The 16,552-nt window shown below is 41.5% G+C and overlaps 1 protein-coding gene across 1 annotated transcript in view; it reads right to left on the reverse strand.

The window, feature by feature from the left end:
* Positions 1-251: 251 nt before the first annotated feature.
* The window catches only part of LOC130929904 (E3 ubiquitin/ISG15 ligase TRIM25-like), a 42,404-nt gene continuing 26,103 nt past the window's right edge, over positions 252-16,552 (reverse strand). The window contains exons 9-15 of the mRNA XM_057857523.1: positions 11,975-12,130; positions 11,386-11,472; positions 5,722-5,955; positions 3,950-4,109; positions 3,712-3,756; positions 3,571-3,633; positions 252-1,464 (exon numbers count right to left, since the gene is read on the reverse strand). Of these exons, the coding sequence (XP_057713506.1) occupies positions 938-1,464; positions 3,571-3,633; positions 3,712-3,756; positions 3,950-4,109; positions 5,722-5,955; positions 11,386-11,472; positions 11,975-12,130 (1,272 nt within the window). The 3' untranslated portion in view covers positions 252-937. The remainder of the gene's footprint in view (positions 1,465-3,570; positions 3,634-3,711; positions 3,757-3,949; positions 4,110-5,721; positions 5,956-11,385; positions 11,473-11,974; positions 12,131-16,552) is intronic.

The raw sequence follows: 16,552 nt of genomic DNA on the forward strand, positions 1-16,552 counted from the left end.
TCAGTGTTCGTACACTATTTCCATGCATTTAATATTAGCGACAAACTGGAGGTTGACCCGCCTAGCAACAATTGCTAACGTCATGAATATTAATGAGCAAAAGTGACGTGTTGCTTGCGGTACGCCTTTACAGCTGAAAACTGTTAGATATCTGGTTTAAAAAAAAATAAAATTGAATAGGATTTTTATTTTTCAGAACATTCGCAAATTGAAACAAGTATATAAACATACATTTAAAAAAGTTTGAATAAAATTAAAATAAATGCAGTCCTTTTAGGTGAGCTTAAATTCACAGCCACATCTCAATAGTATTAGCATCAGAACAAAAATAATTGAATTCTTTTTCATAAGAAGCACATGCGTATGACACGTATCATGTTTACATTACACACACTTTTTCAACATTGTTGCCAGAGAGAGAAAAAAAAAAAACACGTTTTACCACCGCTAGACACACTGGAGTCCTCTCTCGTAACTGGTGGGAAACGTTCATGACAGTGTTTACTAACCTTTAATTATGTATAAATGCGAAATCATATTGGAGGTATTGCCTCCTCGGCAGCAACACCCTGCAAACATGTTTTGCAGGTCGGTTGACAGTCAAAATTTTCTTCAGCCGAAGTATTCCCATACCAATGTTTTGGTTTTCTTCGATGGGGGGAAAAATGTTCAGGACTTTCACTTCCTCTAGCCATTGTGTAGCACAGCTGACTCAACGACACTGAGCAACAACCGGTGGGGGAGCGTTGAGCCTTCCAGCTGCAAGCGAGGGATTTCCATGCATTTTTGGGACATAAATAGCTAATATGACGGAAATTTTTTGCAGTTTTGAAACCTTGACGTTTTTATACCACAGTATACCGTGAAACCGGTACATGTCTTTACAGGAGATGGTGCAGGTGCATCTCAAAAAGTGAGCAGCAACCAGGTTTTACAATTACAAAGAGCACAACTTCAAAGTAGATCCTAAACCCACCCAGAATCCCGGATGCACGGGCTGGCTGAAAGCGGCGTGGACGCTGTGAAGTAGAAGCATACCCCCGGAAACATTGTAGAAGGACAAAACCCCGGCCCTCAAGTCCAGATAAACTCCTATCCTGTTGACGCAGCCGTTTGCCACGCGCACGCTCTGCTTGTCGTGGCGGAACACGCACCCGCTTTCGGAGCAGTCCAGGCTCCAGGACTTGGCGTTGTGGCCCAGTTTGCTGTCGTTGCCTCCGCCGATCCTGTTCATGCCTCGGTAGCACACGCCGACGGACGCCCCGCCCTTGCCGGCCCAGGCCGCCTCCCAGTAGCAGCGACCCGCCACGCCGGCGCAACACAATACCTGCGCCCAGCTGCTGAAGCGCTCCGGGTGCTCCGGGTAGGGCTTTGCCTCGGAGCGAGTGGTCGCCCCCCGCAGACTCTCGGACAAGCTCAGGTAAGGGTTGGCCGTGTTAGGGTCCAACGTTAAATCCTGGTAATCTGCGTATTGGCGAGCAGTTTTACAAGCTGACGAGCAGATTTAAAACAAGGGCGTAGGTTTGCATCGGATGGTAGGGACATAATGCTACCAACTTTTCAGGATGCTCAAATCGTCCCCAGCAACTTTATAATGACTTCAGTTATATAAGTCATTTAGATTGTCTTCCCGTATGTTGTAAGGACAGAATTTAGTAGAGGTGTGCGAAATTTCCGATTCTTAGATTATTCGCGGTTCGGCCGTGGAAGATTCGAGAACAATTTCACAAACATCCAAATTCCAATTATTGATATATGTCAAGTAAAGCGGAAGTAAAAAACACTCAGCGCGCCGCGGGGTCTTCGGGACACAATGAGGAACGGAGCGAGAGTAGCTAAACATGCTTGTCATTACCCGGCCCCTCGGGTAATGCCAGTGCTCAACTCATGCCGCGAGATAAAAAAACAACATACCTGACTGCTGCAGACAGCTGCTACAAAGTACGTCCACATAATGGTACAGTAGACATCATATTTATGTAGGACTAGATGCAAAATAGACTCGGTGGCGTAGCAGCATATGTACAAAAAGCTAGATGCGGGCGTTAGTAAACGGCCGCCATCTTAAAGCAGTAGACTTCCCTACAAGGCTGTTGTAGCGAACCTAATTAACTTTTTATCTAAAATACTCCTAAATCGGTAAAATATTGACTTGAATCTATCTTTAAAATAGTTTTAAAACTTTCACATGCCGAAAGTAGAAAAAAGGGAAATTATGGAATAACGGGAGCAATTTTAACAACTTTAATGGTTGATTCACAACATTAAATTAATTGAATGTTTATTTATTTAAGCCTGCGAAGCTTTTTTTGTTGTTGTTTTGTTTTTGTAACTAATGTACAAAACATTATAAAAGCAGCTAATAGCGGGGGTGTCATCAATAATCGATTTATAATTGAATCGTAGCCTCAGAATCGTAATCAAATCGTTAGGTGCCCAAAGATTCCCACCTCTAGAATTTACCCTACTATTATTTAGTGATTTACAGTACTTTATTGATGTTCAAACTTACATTGAACCCTTTTCACTTGATAACTGTGCCAGTCCATATTTTCCCTCAAACTCAAGTTTGATTGGCTGATGACTTGACCCCCGTTTTTTCCCCCGCGAGCAGCAGCCACTGTATGTAAAAAGATGTCAATGTTGTGGAGGTGGGGAACACACAAATAACTTTGCTACTGAAAGTCCAACCTGCATCACAGTTAGCATCACAATAATCTGTGTGAATTTCCCAAAATTGAAGAGGAAGCTGCGTTGAGAAAAATATCTTCCTGTGTGTTTTCTACTGTTAATGTTATTTAAATTAAGAAATGTAGTCAACTAAGGATTACCCCTGTAGGAGCCTAAATAATTGTTTAGTTGATTAGTCATGTAAATTAGGGTTTATTTGATTTCGTATAACTAGTGACGTCACGTTTGACGATATATAAGAGGAAGTAGCTGTGTGTGGGAAGCAGTCGCGCTAGGTATAAGCCAGAGAGAGCCAGCTAGTTTTCCGACCTCTCTCTCTCTCGATCATTCTCTCAGTTGCTCTTTAGTTTGCGTTTGGATGTCAAGCTGTGGATTAAACGAACGAACTCGGAACCAGCAGCGTGAGGGTCTTTTTTTGGCCACTGTCCAGCATGCGTGAGGGGCACGAGCGGGGAGCGCGTCGGGCTTATGTTTTGGAAACTACAACCCCCTTATAGTTAAGTTTTTATTTCTTGTGTAAATTTGGGTTCAAATATTGCAAATTGTATTTGCTAATAAAATCCATTTTTCAGAACAAGTCTTCAAAATGTTTTAGTTGTTTTTGAAAACAAAGGTTTGAATTGAATGGTGTATAACCTTTAAACACGAAATTTAGTATAAGTGAATACAGGTTTTGCATTGATCATTTAGCTTATCAATTTATTAGGTTCATATTGGTGAGAAATGTAGCCCTGACCCCCGTTCCCCTAGTCTGTTTCGTCTTATAAATGTCCCGTCCCCAGCAAAAAGTGTACATACAGGTTATGCTGTTATATCGTCCCTACCAATGTTGAGACCAAACCTACGCCCTTGATTTAACACGTTAAAAATTGTACTCACAGTGTAAAAATTCTTCTCTCGTCTTTGGTTCCGCGTCATATAATATGTGAGCGTCTAGTGTGACTAGAAAAATGAAGGGGGAAAAAAGACAATTATTCATAGCGTCTTGATTCCTGAATCCCACCCCATCCGTTTGCATACCTTTAGTCTTTTCATTTGGAGCGCTGGTTTCCTTCAGTGAAATCACTACAAGACGGAGAGAAATAATAATGTCAGTGATGACTCGCGGTGTGACATAGGCAGAGATTGAGGGGGGCACTTAAGATTCAAATAGTTTCAAAACCTAAGTTTTTGAAAATAGTCCCCCTACGGATCAGCCCCGTGTCCTATCAACTGATAGTGTAGTCTGTTGAATGTCAGTTTGTGTTGTGGTGGTTGCCTTTATCGGAGATTCGGTTGATTTCTCTTTGGAGGCTTTCATCCAGACCCTCCTTCAGCTCCGACAGGCCTCCTCTCATGCTTTTGTACATTAAGTATGGAAGCATGTCTGTGTTAGGCATCTGAACCCGCTTGGATGGGAAATGAAGAGATCTGCTCTTCTGGAATTACACACATACAAGCAAAAAGGTAATCCTGCAAAAACACACCTCCTTAAAAATAGTTGAATCCCCTTGTTTTCAGTGTAAATCTACTAGGAATAAGTGAAATTAACTGCCAGTGCTTCAAGTAAATTTTACTCAAGTAAATTTTACTTCTTGGCCTGGTCCGGCCCTGCTGTGCATCACACGGTTGGGGAGATTGTGTTGGTTCCTTTAAAGAGAATTATAATACTAAGGGGCTGTGAGATATCAATAAAACCATTATGTGGCAAGATAACAAATATTAATAAAGTTAACAGAAAAAAAAAAAAAAAAAAGAATCAGATTCATGAGCAATTATCAAAAAATAGATCGAAAATTATGAACATTTCCGAAAGTATTCCGGAAACAGTCGAATGGGGCTTTGACGTCACAGCCAGGAAACAAAAGGTCGAGGCAGGTGCCATCGTTGCTTATCGACGAGAGAGTGGCGTTCGTGTTTTATCCAAAAAAAAAAATCGCTAAAATGGTTCAAACCTGTCATGCTATGTGGTGTACAAATAGCCATTTGTCGCAATGTAGTACCCATGAGTTTCCGAACGCAAGAAAAAGAGCTGGACTACGCAGACAATGAGTAAAGTTCGTCCGTGCAAATAGGGCTAATTTTGCAGACGCAGCCAGCCACCGGCAAGGTTTTGTGTGGTGCGCATTTTACACCTGAAAGCTATTCGAACTATGGACAAATGGAATCAGGTTTTGCTAAGAAATTGCTGATGAAAGCAGCCACCATACACGTGCAGCCACCTAAATGTCCCGAGATATCAAGATAGAGGACAATGACTGGCACTGATGAGACCACCCCACCAGCCCAGGTTAAGCAAAGGAGGGGAGCAGCCAAGCTCGAAATGGCCAGAGTGAGTACTCTTTTATAATAAAAAACATATCACGCATTGGATATAGGACTAGACACATGTATAAATTATCGCTCGTAAAATATATACAACAAATCCTCTAATCCTATTCATATTTGTGTCTGCTGGCAGAGCGAAAACCAATAAATGATAATTATTCTATACATGACTTTATTTTACGGTCACGGTGTATCAGCTCCACAAAAAGAAATGCAAAACAAACCAATCGGTGTTTACCACACGATCTGTTGCCGGCCGGTGTTTCATCAGTGCGATTGCTCCCCTCAATGATCCTTTCATGAGGCTGCATTGGCTTTCGTTTGGGCTCAAATTGATAACCCAAAACACCAAAGAAAGGTTCATAACTCTCCTCGTCACCATTAGAAGAATGTTCGTTACGTCGGATTCCTCGCTGCAAATAGAAACAAAATTGTCCGCCATCATCGCCGCCATTCAGTACTAAGTACTGAGCCGGGTGTTTCCTAGTTGTGACGTCACGCACACAATATGCTAGATTTCCGGAATCTCGGGCGCCGGTGGTTTTACCTTGACAATTGATCCAAATTTCTATCATTTTCTTGGTGTTTCGATGCGTGTAATTACACGAAGTGGCATGATATGAATCCAAAAGGCATGCGTTTATGGATAAATGATGGAATATTAGCATTTTCCCACGTGTTATAATACTCTTTAAAAGAGTAAAACTGGGTATCACTGCGTACCTGAAGGAAGTGAAGGTGGTCGTTGCTCCGGCAGAGTTTCTCCAGCTCGGCCTCGTTCCTCCGGACCTCCGCTGTCTCGCGCTCCAGCTTCTCTAGCAACTGCTCGGTTTGCGCCAAGGCCACCTGCTCTCGCCCTCGGATCGCCTCTTTCACATCGCATCGATGTTTATCAATGGCTCGGAGCAGCTTGGCGAAGACCCGGTCACTCTCTTCCTCCGCTGCCTCGGTGGCGTGCTAAATTGAGACGAAAAGGAGTGGTGAGAATTAGGGGTGGGAACCTCTGGGTACCTCATGATCCAAGGCACATAATCACGATGATCTCACGATATGCCTCTACAACAATTATCGATACCTGGGTCAGCAACTCATTCTATAATACACAATATATTGATTTTTGGTCACTTCCTGTTGATTTTGGGGGCATTAACGGATCACTTCCTTTTGAATTTGGGTTCTTGAACAAAATGTGAACTGGGAATGTCCCCAAATGAATAGGAAGTACAGTGGTACCTCTGCATACGAAGTTAATTCGTTCCGGGACCTGGTTTGTAGGGGTGTAACGGGACACAAAAATCTCGGTTCGGTACGTACCTCGGTTTTGAGGTCACGGTTCGGTTCATTTTCGGTACAGTAAGAAAACAAAATGCAAAATATAAATGTGCTAGTTGTTTATTACACACTTTTGTGCTTTCACCAATAGGAACATTAGCCTATACAAAGCTAGAATTCTGCTCAAAAAGTAGCGGGTATTTAAAGATAATCCAACAACAATTTGCCTTTCAGACCCCGCATATTGGTCAGCTTTCTGAAAGAAATAAGAAAAAAGTCCTGTGCTAAAGAGAAAAGCAATCCCAAATGACAAAGATTTTAACGTGTATTTTACAAATGTATTTTACATGCCTCAATGATAGTGACGGGATCTGTCGTTCACTTGAGTAAACGAATCCATTCCGGTTCGTTCAGTAAAAAGATTCGTTCAAACAAATCGTTCAACGAATCGTTCGCCCCCCTCATCTCCCTCCCCGTCCAAATGAATCGTTCGGTTAGTGAACGGGAAGTGACGTTGCCGAACGAATCACCAAAGACAGCTTCGCAGTATAACTGAACGGGAAGTGACATTGCTTGGTCCCTCCCTCTCTTGCACACGGGCTCCTCATTGACCGCTCGTCGTAGTTTCAGAAATGAGTGACAGCCGATATCATTCTGCTTTCACAGACAGCCTCGTCTCCCTCCCGCTGCTGCAAAAGCGAGGGAGAACTTCCGCGTAGTCTGTCCTAGTTCTATGGGCTCAAAGTCGTGGCTAGTGCTTGCATTTCGATTTAGGACACGGTTAAACATTTTCCTTTTGTGGGGGAAGTGGGGTTTGGGGTCGGGGGCGCACGGACTTTCTTTAGCATGATCTTGCTCACATATACAATGCTGCTGCTACCAGCCAACGCGGCATGCTTGCTGTCACGAAAATAAAAATAAATCGAAAGTTTAATTTCTAAATATGGAACGACCAACATCATATTTACCTCTCGCTCTGTTGTATTTTTGTTTTTTTTAGTATTATGATGATCGTATTGATTTTTTGCACTGGTATTAATAAGTAAAATCATCCGGTCAGCTCCCCTGTCGTCCCCGCATCTCAGATCGTCAAATGCTGACGAGAAATAATTGTTTGCTCTTTATGATGTCGCCTTTCTACTCTCATTAGTCTGTTAAGAAAAATGTAGACATATTGCGACATCTCCCGTGTCCGCGTGCTTTGTTTTTGGGCGCTTGAGTAGCACATGATGGACGGATTGACATAGTTTGTCAAACCAACCAACACCCGACACGCTCTGACACGAAAAAAAAAAATAAAACACTCGGAAAAAATTGACATGTATATACAGTTTCATTGCAAATCAGTATTACGGTGATCATACTAAATATTCTTTTTTTTCTGTGCACATATGAGGTAAATATCGCTGCCATGAAGCCTCCATATAGTGACAGTTCTCTGCCCGCTTCACTGCAGTCACGCGACCGCAGCTCAGCTTTTGCTTGCCTCGTAGCTACGCGTTTTAAATTACTGTATATTTGATAGTATATCGTCATAGGTACAGTCCCGAGTCTGTTGAGAAAAGTAGAACACTAAACTATGCTCGCTAGATTTGTGTGGTGTTTTTGTCTGTTTGAGCAGCATTTGATAGGCTCCACTTAACAAATATGTGATAAAGTCATTTCCTTTCATTTTATGACTCGTTCACCGCAAGTCATTACTGGAAAGTCAAGTTAGCAGCAAGCTAGGTCAGGAACCGGAGGACCGAACCACTGAACGGGAAGTGACAAAACTCGGTCTTTCCCCCCTGCCTGCATGCTGGCTGCTTATTGGCCACACGTGGAAATGAGTGACAGACGCCTTGATTCTGTTTCCGCTCCCTCCCCTGCCCGCGATGAGGCTGGCGTCTGATTGGTCGTGTGCGATGTCAGAAGACGCTGCTGCTTGCTCAACGCCCTCCCACGCAGCGAACAAGCGCCACCAACTTCATAGAACGAATCAGTGCAGATGGTGATTAGTTCGGTCTCGTTCACCCAAACAATTCGTTCAAAAAGAACGAATCGTTCGCGACCGATACAACACTACTCAATGAAACATTTTTTTCCCTTATGAACGGTTTTCAAAAACTTTGTTGGTGAATTTTCTCAAGTTAAAGCGCCACACAGAAATTAAGAAATTTAATTGTGTAAGCAGGATCCGTGTATTATTCTTATTATTTAATTACAGGTTTTTTGGCTCATTTCAATTTATTTTATTTCAATGGGCTATTATTTATTTTATTATGTGTTTATATTTTCCAAATGTGATGTAGTATTCATTTATACTGTATATTTTATGTTGTATAACTTTAATGTGAATATTAGTTCCTACTTGTTTTGTGTGTGGTAGGAGGGTTTTGTATTGAACACTGGGCCGTGTCTATTATTATAGTAGAGAAAACAGCAGTATATCAACAAAGACAAGTCAACTGTGCCCTGATCCACCACTCAAGAGATCTGATGGACTAAAAAAGTAGGTTAAGATTGCATATTAGTTTGAAAATCGACTGGATCCACCGTATTTTTACACGAGTGACTTCCGGCCCGATCCAAGCTACAGGTAGTAGTATTGACACAGGAGGACCGAGTCTCGCGTCAAATAATTAACTCTGCCGTTCGTCTCGTTGAGCCGCATCTGGGACGCATCTAACACGCGGCCGCACTGCGACTGGTGTGCATTGGCTGATGGACTCTAACGCCCGCGTTTCACTGCGTTCTCGTGGCGGCCACGTTGTTGCGCCGTTGACGTTTCTGGGTTATACTGTCCTACCATTTTGGTCCTCATTATAGTAGAGAAGACGGAGTAAAATATAATCTACACAAAGAAATTGTAACCCGATCAACTCACAGCCTCGAGAAGTAAGGGTTATATTACGTCAGAAACATGTCCGTTCTGAACCGAGCACCCCGTACCGAAACTGTTCAATACAAATACATGTACCGTTACACCTTTACTGGTTTGTAAGTCGAAATGGTCGTATGTCGAGCAGGATTTTTGGGGGGGCATTTATGGGTCACTTCCTTTTGATTTTGGGGCATTTACGGTTCACTTCTTGATGATTTTGGGTTACTGAACGGGCAGTGAGTATCACTTCAAACAAACCTGTAAATACCCTCAAAAAACCAGAAAGACTGGCTGTGAATGGTCATGTTTCAGTGCCATTGACAGCACCAGACGTCCAATCCACTTAAACTAGAATGTTGGTTAAAGTAACTTGTACATATTTCAATACATATTAATGCATTAATGCATGCATATTATTCCATAATTTCCCTTCTGTCTACTTTCGACATGTCGAAGGTTTAAAACTGTTTCATCATTTAAAGATGGATTCAAGTCAAGATTTTGCCGATTTAGGAGTGTTTTAGATCAAAAGTTAATTAGGTTCGCTACAACAGAGCCTTCTAGAGAAGTCTACTGCTTTAAGATGGCGGCTGTTAACTAACGCCAGCAAGTCTGTCATTTTGCATCTAGGTCTACAAATATGTGATATCTACTGTCGCCGTATGTTTGTAGCGGCTGTCGGCTACAGTCAGGTATTATTGTTTTTTTATCTAGCGGCATGATTTGAACATGATATTTACTCTCTGTCCGTTCCTCATTGCGTCCCGAAGACCTCCTGCGTTTTAGTTCCGCGTAATCTGGTAAAATTCAATAATCGGAACTTGGATGTTAGAGTGGAAAATAAGTATTTGGTCACCTATAAACAAGCAAGATTTCTGGCTGTCAAAGAGGTCTAACATCTTCTTATGGGGTCTAACGAGGCTTCACTCGTTACCTGTACTAATGGCACCTGTTTTTTATCGGTATAAAAGACACCTGTCCACAATCTCAGTCAGTCACACTCCAAATTCCACTATGGCCAAGACCAAAGAGCTGTCGAAGGACACCAGAGACAAAATTGTAGACCTGTACCAGGCTGGGAAGACTGAATCTGCAATAGGTAACACACTTGGTGTAAAGAAATCAACTGTGGGAGCAATTATTAGAAAATGGAAGACATACAAGACCACAAGATAATCTCCCTCGATCTGGGGCTCCATGCAAGATCTCACCCCGTGGCGTCAAAATGATAAGAACGGTGAGCAAAAATCTCAGAACCACACGGGGGGACCTAGTGAATGGCCTTCAGAGAGCTGGGACCACAGTAACACAGGCTACTATCAGTAACACAATGCGCCGCCAGGGACTCAAATCCTGCACTGCCAGATGTGTCCCCCTGCTGAAGCCAGTACACGTCCAGGCCCGTCTGCGGATCGCTAGAGAGCATTTGGATGATTGAGAAGAGGACTGGGAGAATGTGTTATGGTCAGATGAAACCAAAATAGAACTTTTGGGTAGAAACACAGGTTCTCGTGTTTAGAGGAGAAAGAATACTGAAATGCATCCGAAGAACACCATACCCACTGTGAAGCATGGGGGTAGAAACATCATGCTGTGGGGCTGTTTTTCTGCAGAAACCAGGACGACTGATCTGTGTAAAGGCAAGAATGAATGGGGCCATGTATCGAGAGATTTTGAGTGAAAATCTCCTTCCATCAGCAAGGGCATTGAAGATGAGACGTGGCTGGGTCTTTCAGCATAACAATGATCCCAAACACACAGCCAGGGCAACAAAGGAGTGGCTTCGTAAGAAGCATTTCAAGGATAATATAATCTCTGTGATAATAGATAATCTGTGGAGGGAGTTGAAAGTCTGTGTTGCCCAACGACAGCCCCAAAACGTCACTGCTCTAGAGGAACTCTGCATGGTGGAATGGGCCAAAATACCAGCAACGGTGTGTGAAAAGCTTGTGAAGAGTTACAGATAACATTTGGCCTCCGTTATTGCCAACAAAGGGTACATAACAAAGTATTGAGATGAACTTTTGGTATTTACCAAATACTTATTTTCCACCATGATTTACAAATAAATTCTTTAAAAATCAAACAATGTGATTTTCTGTTTTTTTTCTCCACATTCTGTCTCTCATGGTTGAGGTTTACCCATGTTGACAATTACAGGTCTCTCTAATATTTTCAAGTGGGAGAACTTACACAATTAGTTGTTGACTAAATACTTATTTGCCCCACTGTATATGGACACATACACTTACTTTGATGTATTTGACCGCATATCGAAGCTCCTTCTCCACATCCTTAATGTTCTGCGTGCTCTTCAGAGATGCTTCTTGGAGTTTTTTCTACAAAAAAATGAAGCACTCAAGCGTTTTAGCCCGTCAGGCTGCATATGTAAGATCACTCAACACTGTTGACTTTTCCCAAGGGAAACTTCTCATGTGAAACGACAAATAAAGATGAGACTGGAATGCTGTTAGTCAGCAAACATGAAGGTTTTACCTTCCTCTATATGTTCATGGTCTCTTTGGTTAATACAGTTGGTATTGACCAAGTGTGTTAACAAAGGACTTTGAAAGGGACTCATATGTTCTGTGAATGCCCACAAGACTGGCTATGAAAGTTCAGTTTCAGTGCCATTGACGGCGCTAGAGGTCCAATCCAGTCAAAATAAATTGGGTGTCTAGAGCCCTTAATGGCAGGCGGTAAGCTAACGCTAAGAGGTTATGTTTCAGCGTTTTATCACAAGTGTTCCATTTACCTTCATCACTTTGATTGGTTTGATCATATCTCTAAATTAAAAGGATCATCATAGCAATAAATCTATAAAACAAACAAAAAGAAAACCTGTTCCGCCACTCGTTCATCCACCAGCTGCACGACGTCATGATCCGCGTGATGGGATTTGACGCAGCGCAAACACAAGCCCTGATGGTCAGTGCGGCAGTATTTCTTCACCGGCTTCTCGTGGCGTGGACACAGGTTCTCTTTCACAGCACCAGACTAAGACATGAACAGACGATATACATTCGCAATTAACAATTGGACATCTTTGCAAAAGAAATTTGCTTTAGTGTTGCAATGATTAACAGATTAGTTTAAGTAATTCGTTTAGAAAAAAAGCTTTGAATGAAATTTTGCTGCTCAAAGATTGGTTTAGAGTGACGTAATGGTTTGATTTGAAAGTGTTTGCATTTTAGTTGTATTGATTTGGGTGGATATACAGCCCTCTAGTGGCAAGAGTGAATATGACAAATCTAATATAGCTGAATCCAGCTGCTCCCGGTTAAAAGTTGCAGAAGGTAAATTTTGTTTGCTCCAATATTTTTGTTTATGCATTCGTTATTTAATTTAAAAGTACAGTGATCCCTCGTTTGTCGCGGTTAATGAGGACCAGAACCCGCCTTGATAAGCAAAAAACTGCAAAGTAACCCCCCGCCCCCCCCAAAAAAAATTACATGTTTGTTCAATGTATTTATTCTAGGGCTCTCAACCGGTTAAAATTTTTAATCGAGTTAATTACAGCTTAAAAATTAATTTATCGTAATTAATTGGAATTCAAACCATCTATAAAATATGTCATATTTTTCTTTAAATTATTGTTGGAATGGAAAGATAAGACAAGATGGATATATACATTCAACATAAGGTACATAAGGACTGTATTTGTTTATTATAACAATAAATCAACAAGATGGCATTAACATTATTAACATTCTGTTAAAGCGAAAGACTTGTTCTTAAAAGATAAACGTTAGTACAAGTTATAGAAATTTTATATTAAAACCCCTCTTAATGTTTTCGTTTTAATAAAATTTGTAAAATTTTCAATCAAAAAATAAACTAGTTGCCCGCCATTGTGTATGTCAATAATTACTTACACAATGCTCATGGGTGCTGAAGCCTATAAAATCAGTCACACCCAAGCGCCAGCAGAGGGCAGCAAAACTAAAACACAACAAGTGAGCGTTTCATTGTACTGTCATTTAAATCTGTCGGAGCGGGGCATCTGCGTTAATTGCGTCAAATATTTTAACGTGATTAATTAAAATATTTATTTAATGCCCGTTAACGCCATAATTTTGACAGCCCTAATTTATTCATTTTTTAAAGTCGTTTTTTTTTTTTTAACGAAACATTAGAAGTCAATTAATGATTCTAAGCTAAATATGACAGACATTTCGAATAATAAATACGATTACTTACCTGCTTTTTATGGCTAGGTTAAAACAAAGGGAGTTTCCAGGGTAAAACGGACAAATTAAAAATAGTTTGGGGCTTATTGCGCCAAGAATCTACTATTGCAGCATACAGACATATTGTTCTATCAAACACAACAGTTCTTTTGGCTTAAAATACAGCAGTTTATTTTAAAGAGGAGTGCAAGAGCAGAAACTGCTTTTTCAGCCTTGTCTTTTTTCCGTCATATATTTTAATAAATGTTTTTTAAGCACTTCAAATGTAATAATTCTGTTAGGTTTTAAATATGTTACTGTCCCACCGAATTATTTTTAAACAATAAAGTGGAAAAATGCTTGGGTTTAATAAATTTTTCATTGAGTGAGTCCACTCAGATCCGCTCAAGCTGCTCACTTACACACAATGAGTTGCCATAGCAACTGTTTAACAAGTTAAACGATTGTAGACGCATGCGTCGCTTTGAAGTTCGCTCTTTGACAAGATCAAACATTAAATATCTGTCAATCATCGTTAATTTTAACAGGCAACTTCAGTGCACTGCCTGACCAACAATGAGCAGGGAGAGGGCGGGAGGGAAAGAGAGTGAGCTTACGCGATCGGCTCGGGACAGCTGATCACGACGCTAGATGGCACCATATATTATTGAAGCGATGTTCTGTAATGACAGATCTCAGCTACTTTCCCCATTCAAGACGCTAGATGGCGCCAGATATCACAAGCATTGTTATGTCATGACAGATCTCAGCTACTCTCATTTAACCAGTTTGCATTATTTTATTGCAATGTTTTTCCTTATTCAGATTTGTTTCAAGACTACAGTTACAGTTAGACTTCACTTTGATGGTTAATGCAGTTATTGCAATTTTGTTGTTTTATCACAATAGATTGGTTTATTTACATTGCAAAAACCAGAAGCCATTCATTTACCAATGTGATTGCACTTTAGTTTACATATTTAAATGTTCAGATATTAAGTTTTGAATGAGGCAAAACAACATGCTTTTTCCCTCAACTATATTGTTATAATCATTTGTTTCGGATGTGCTGTAATTATTTTCTGTATAAAAAATAATTTGGTGTTCAAAAAGTCTTTTTCCAAACTTGAGTCTTGAAAAATTATAAGACGACCTCGCCTTATCAGGGCCGTCTTATATTCGGGCCAATAAAGTAGTTGTCAGTTGGCATATTATCATAAATGTTGTGAAAATATTACAATGGTTGAAAAATTACCTTGTGTTACTTTAACCCAAATAAATGAACCAATAAGCCGCAATGGAGTATAAACTGCATGATTCAAAATGAGATGTGAAAAAGTAGCTAATGAAGGTGATACTACTTTTTCTCGTAGGCACCGTTTAATTGTTTGCATTATTCTAACACATTTGTTATCATAAACCATTTAACTATAGTTTAAGGAAACAAGCAGACAATACTCCATGCCGTTTGACACAGTGAAGCGGACTGGCTTATCAGCCTTCGCCTGATAAGCAAAGGAAAAGACGCTATCATCTCTTCGGTGGGGCCAAGAGACCCCGGCCAACCAAAGCAACACCAGAGAACAAGAAGTTTGATAGCTCGGCGCCTCTCAGACGTCAAGGCAGGCCCAACCTCCACCTCAGTTGCCTTATTAACCATGACCCAACAACGGTGACACACGAACTAAAGAGCCCAAACTGCGATAGAAGATTATCCTAATCCTGCCCACGGCCTGCCTTGCGAGAGCCTTAGTAAGACAATGTTTAACTAAACATTTTCATTTTTCTCTGGAACCTTTTGTTGACGTGTGATATGGTGACCTTGCCTCCCCCGCCTGAGTCCATTTTCTGTTTGCCTTTGAAGGAATTCAACCCCCCGCCACCATGCCGCGGAAACATCTCCAGCCGAACAAAACGCCGTTCCTCTAACACTGCTCCCGCAAGCCCACCGGTCGGGGCCAAGATTCCGCACGTTCACTCCTGTGTTAACCCTTTGTATTGACTCCATGTTCCAAAAGTTTGAAGAAGGCTCACCGAAGAACACGTTGACAATTTATTCGTCGACAATGGTCAAAAAACAAGGCAAAAACAGACGACGGAGGAACAATGCTGGATCCAGGGTCAGCAAAACAACGGCTACATAGGAATGTTCCCCAGAAGCGTCAGTTTGTTATCTCAGTGTCCAGTCTCTTTGAAAGTTGCGGTGGAGTGGGCCGGGCCGAAGGTGTGGCTGGGTGTTGTCTTGGGATCATCCCTCTGTGGCAGGCTTTGGGCAGTTAGGTTCGTGCGTCATTCTTTGTGGCTGGGACGTGGTTGCCACAGCGACCGACGCCGGTCTTGACGTCCCAGGCGCCTGCTATCAACTTGTTATCCTGATTGGGCGAGATGCTACAGTTTTAGGACAGAGCGCCCTGCTCTTTGTCCTGGAGTGCCCGGGTGAACTGATTGCGAGAGTTGGTGCGTCAATCTTGCTCGTGACACACACGTTGGGCTTCTGTGATAAGATGGTATTGTGTATCTTTTATTTCGCCTCCATTCTGCTTATTTTCATTGAACTATGGTGTAAGTGCTATTTATTTTATATTAGGTGTGTTAGAGTAATAAAAAAACAGTCCTACAGTCAATATGAGAAATTATGCTATTCCCTGATTAATTATATTACGTGTGTTAGAGAAATGCAAACAGTTATAGTGTGCGAGAAAGGTAACTATTCCCTTCACCTTGCTGTTTGATCGCTGTCGATCTGAATAAATTGTCAACTTGTGTTTCGAAACCTTCTTCCAGCTTTCAAAATGGAGTCAGTACAAGGGGTTAAGAACAGGGAATAACGCTGTTACATAACAGCGTTATTTTTTCGGTAACGGGCGAATCTAACTATTTTTTCCGCCGTTACCGTTACTGACGGTCAAAAGCGGTGCATTACTTACTTTGAATAAATTGAAGAAACTACCAGCCGTAGCGAGTTTCCTCTGCTCGGTTTATTCGTCATCCAAGACTTGGGGTGCGTTCAGGTTCTTGGCAATGAAAATAGTAAACACACATAGCCTAGCTTTGCAAGAACGATGGAGTTGCTGTTTGATACGGTCATAATGTGCAGCTCCTGCACCCATCCGCAGGAAAAATGTTCGTAGCTTTGTAGCGATTTGTAATTTCGGAATCGCTCATGAGTTTAGTAACATACACCAAAAAATAAATACAGCAGAATGTCCATTTCGCGTAATTGTGGAAGCCCGTCGACATATTTACTCCA

The sequence above is a fragment of the Corythoichthys intestinalis genome, chromosome 14, assembly GCF_030265065.1.
Source record: "Corythoichthys intestinalis isolate RoL2023-P3 chromosome 14, ASM3026506v1, whole genome shotgun sequence".
Lineage (NCBI taxonomy): Eukaryota > Metazoa > Chordata > Actinopteri > Syngnathiformes > Syngnathidae > Corythoichthys > Corythoichthys intestinalis.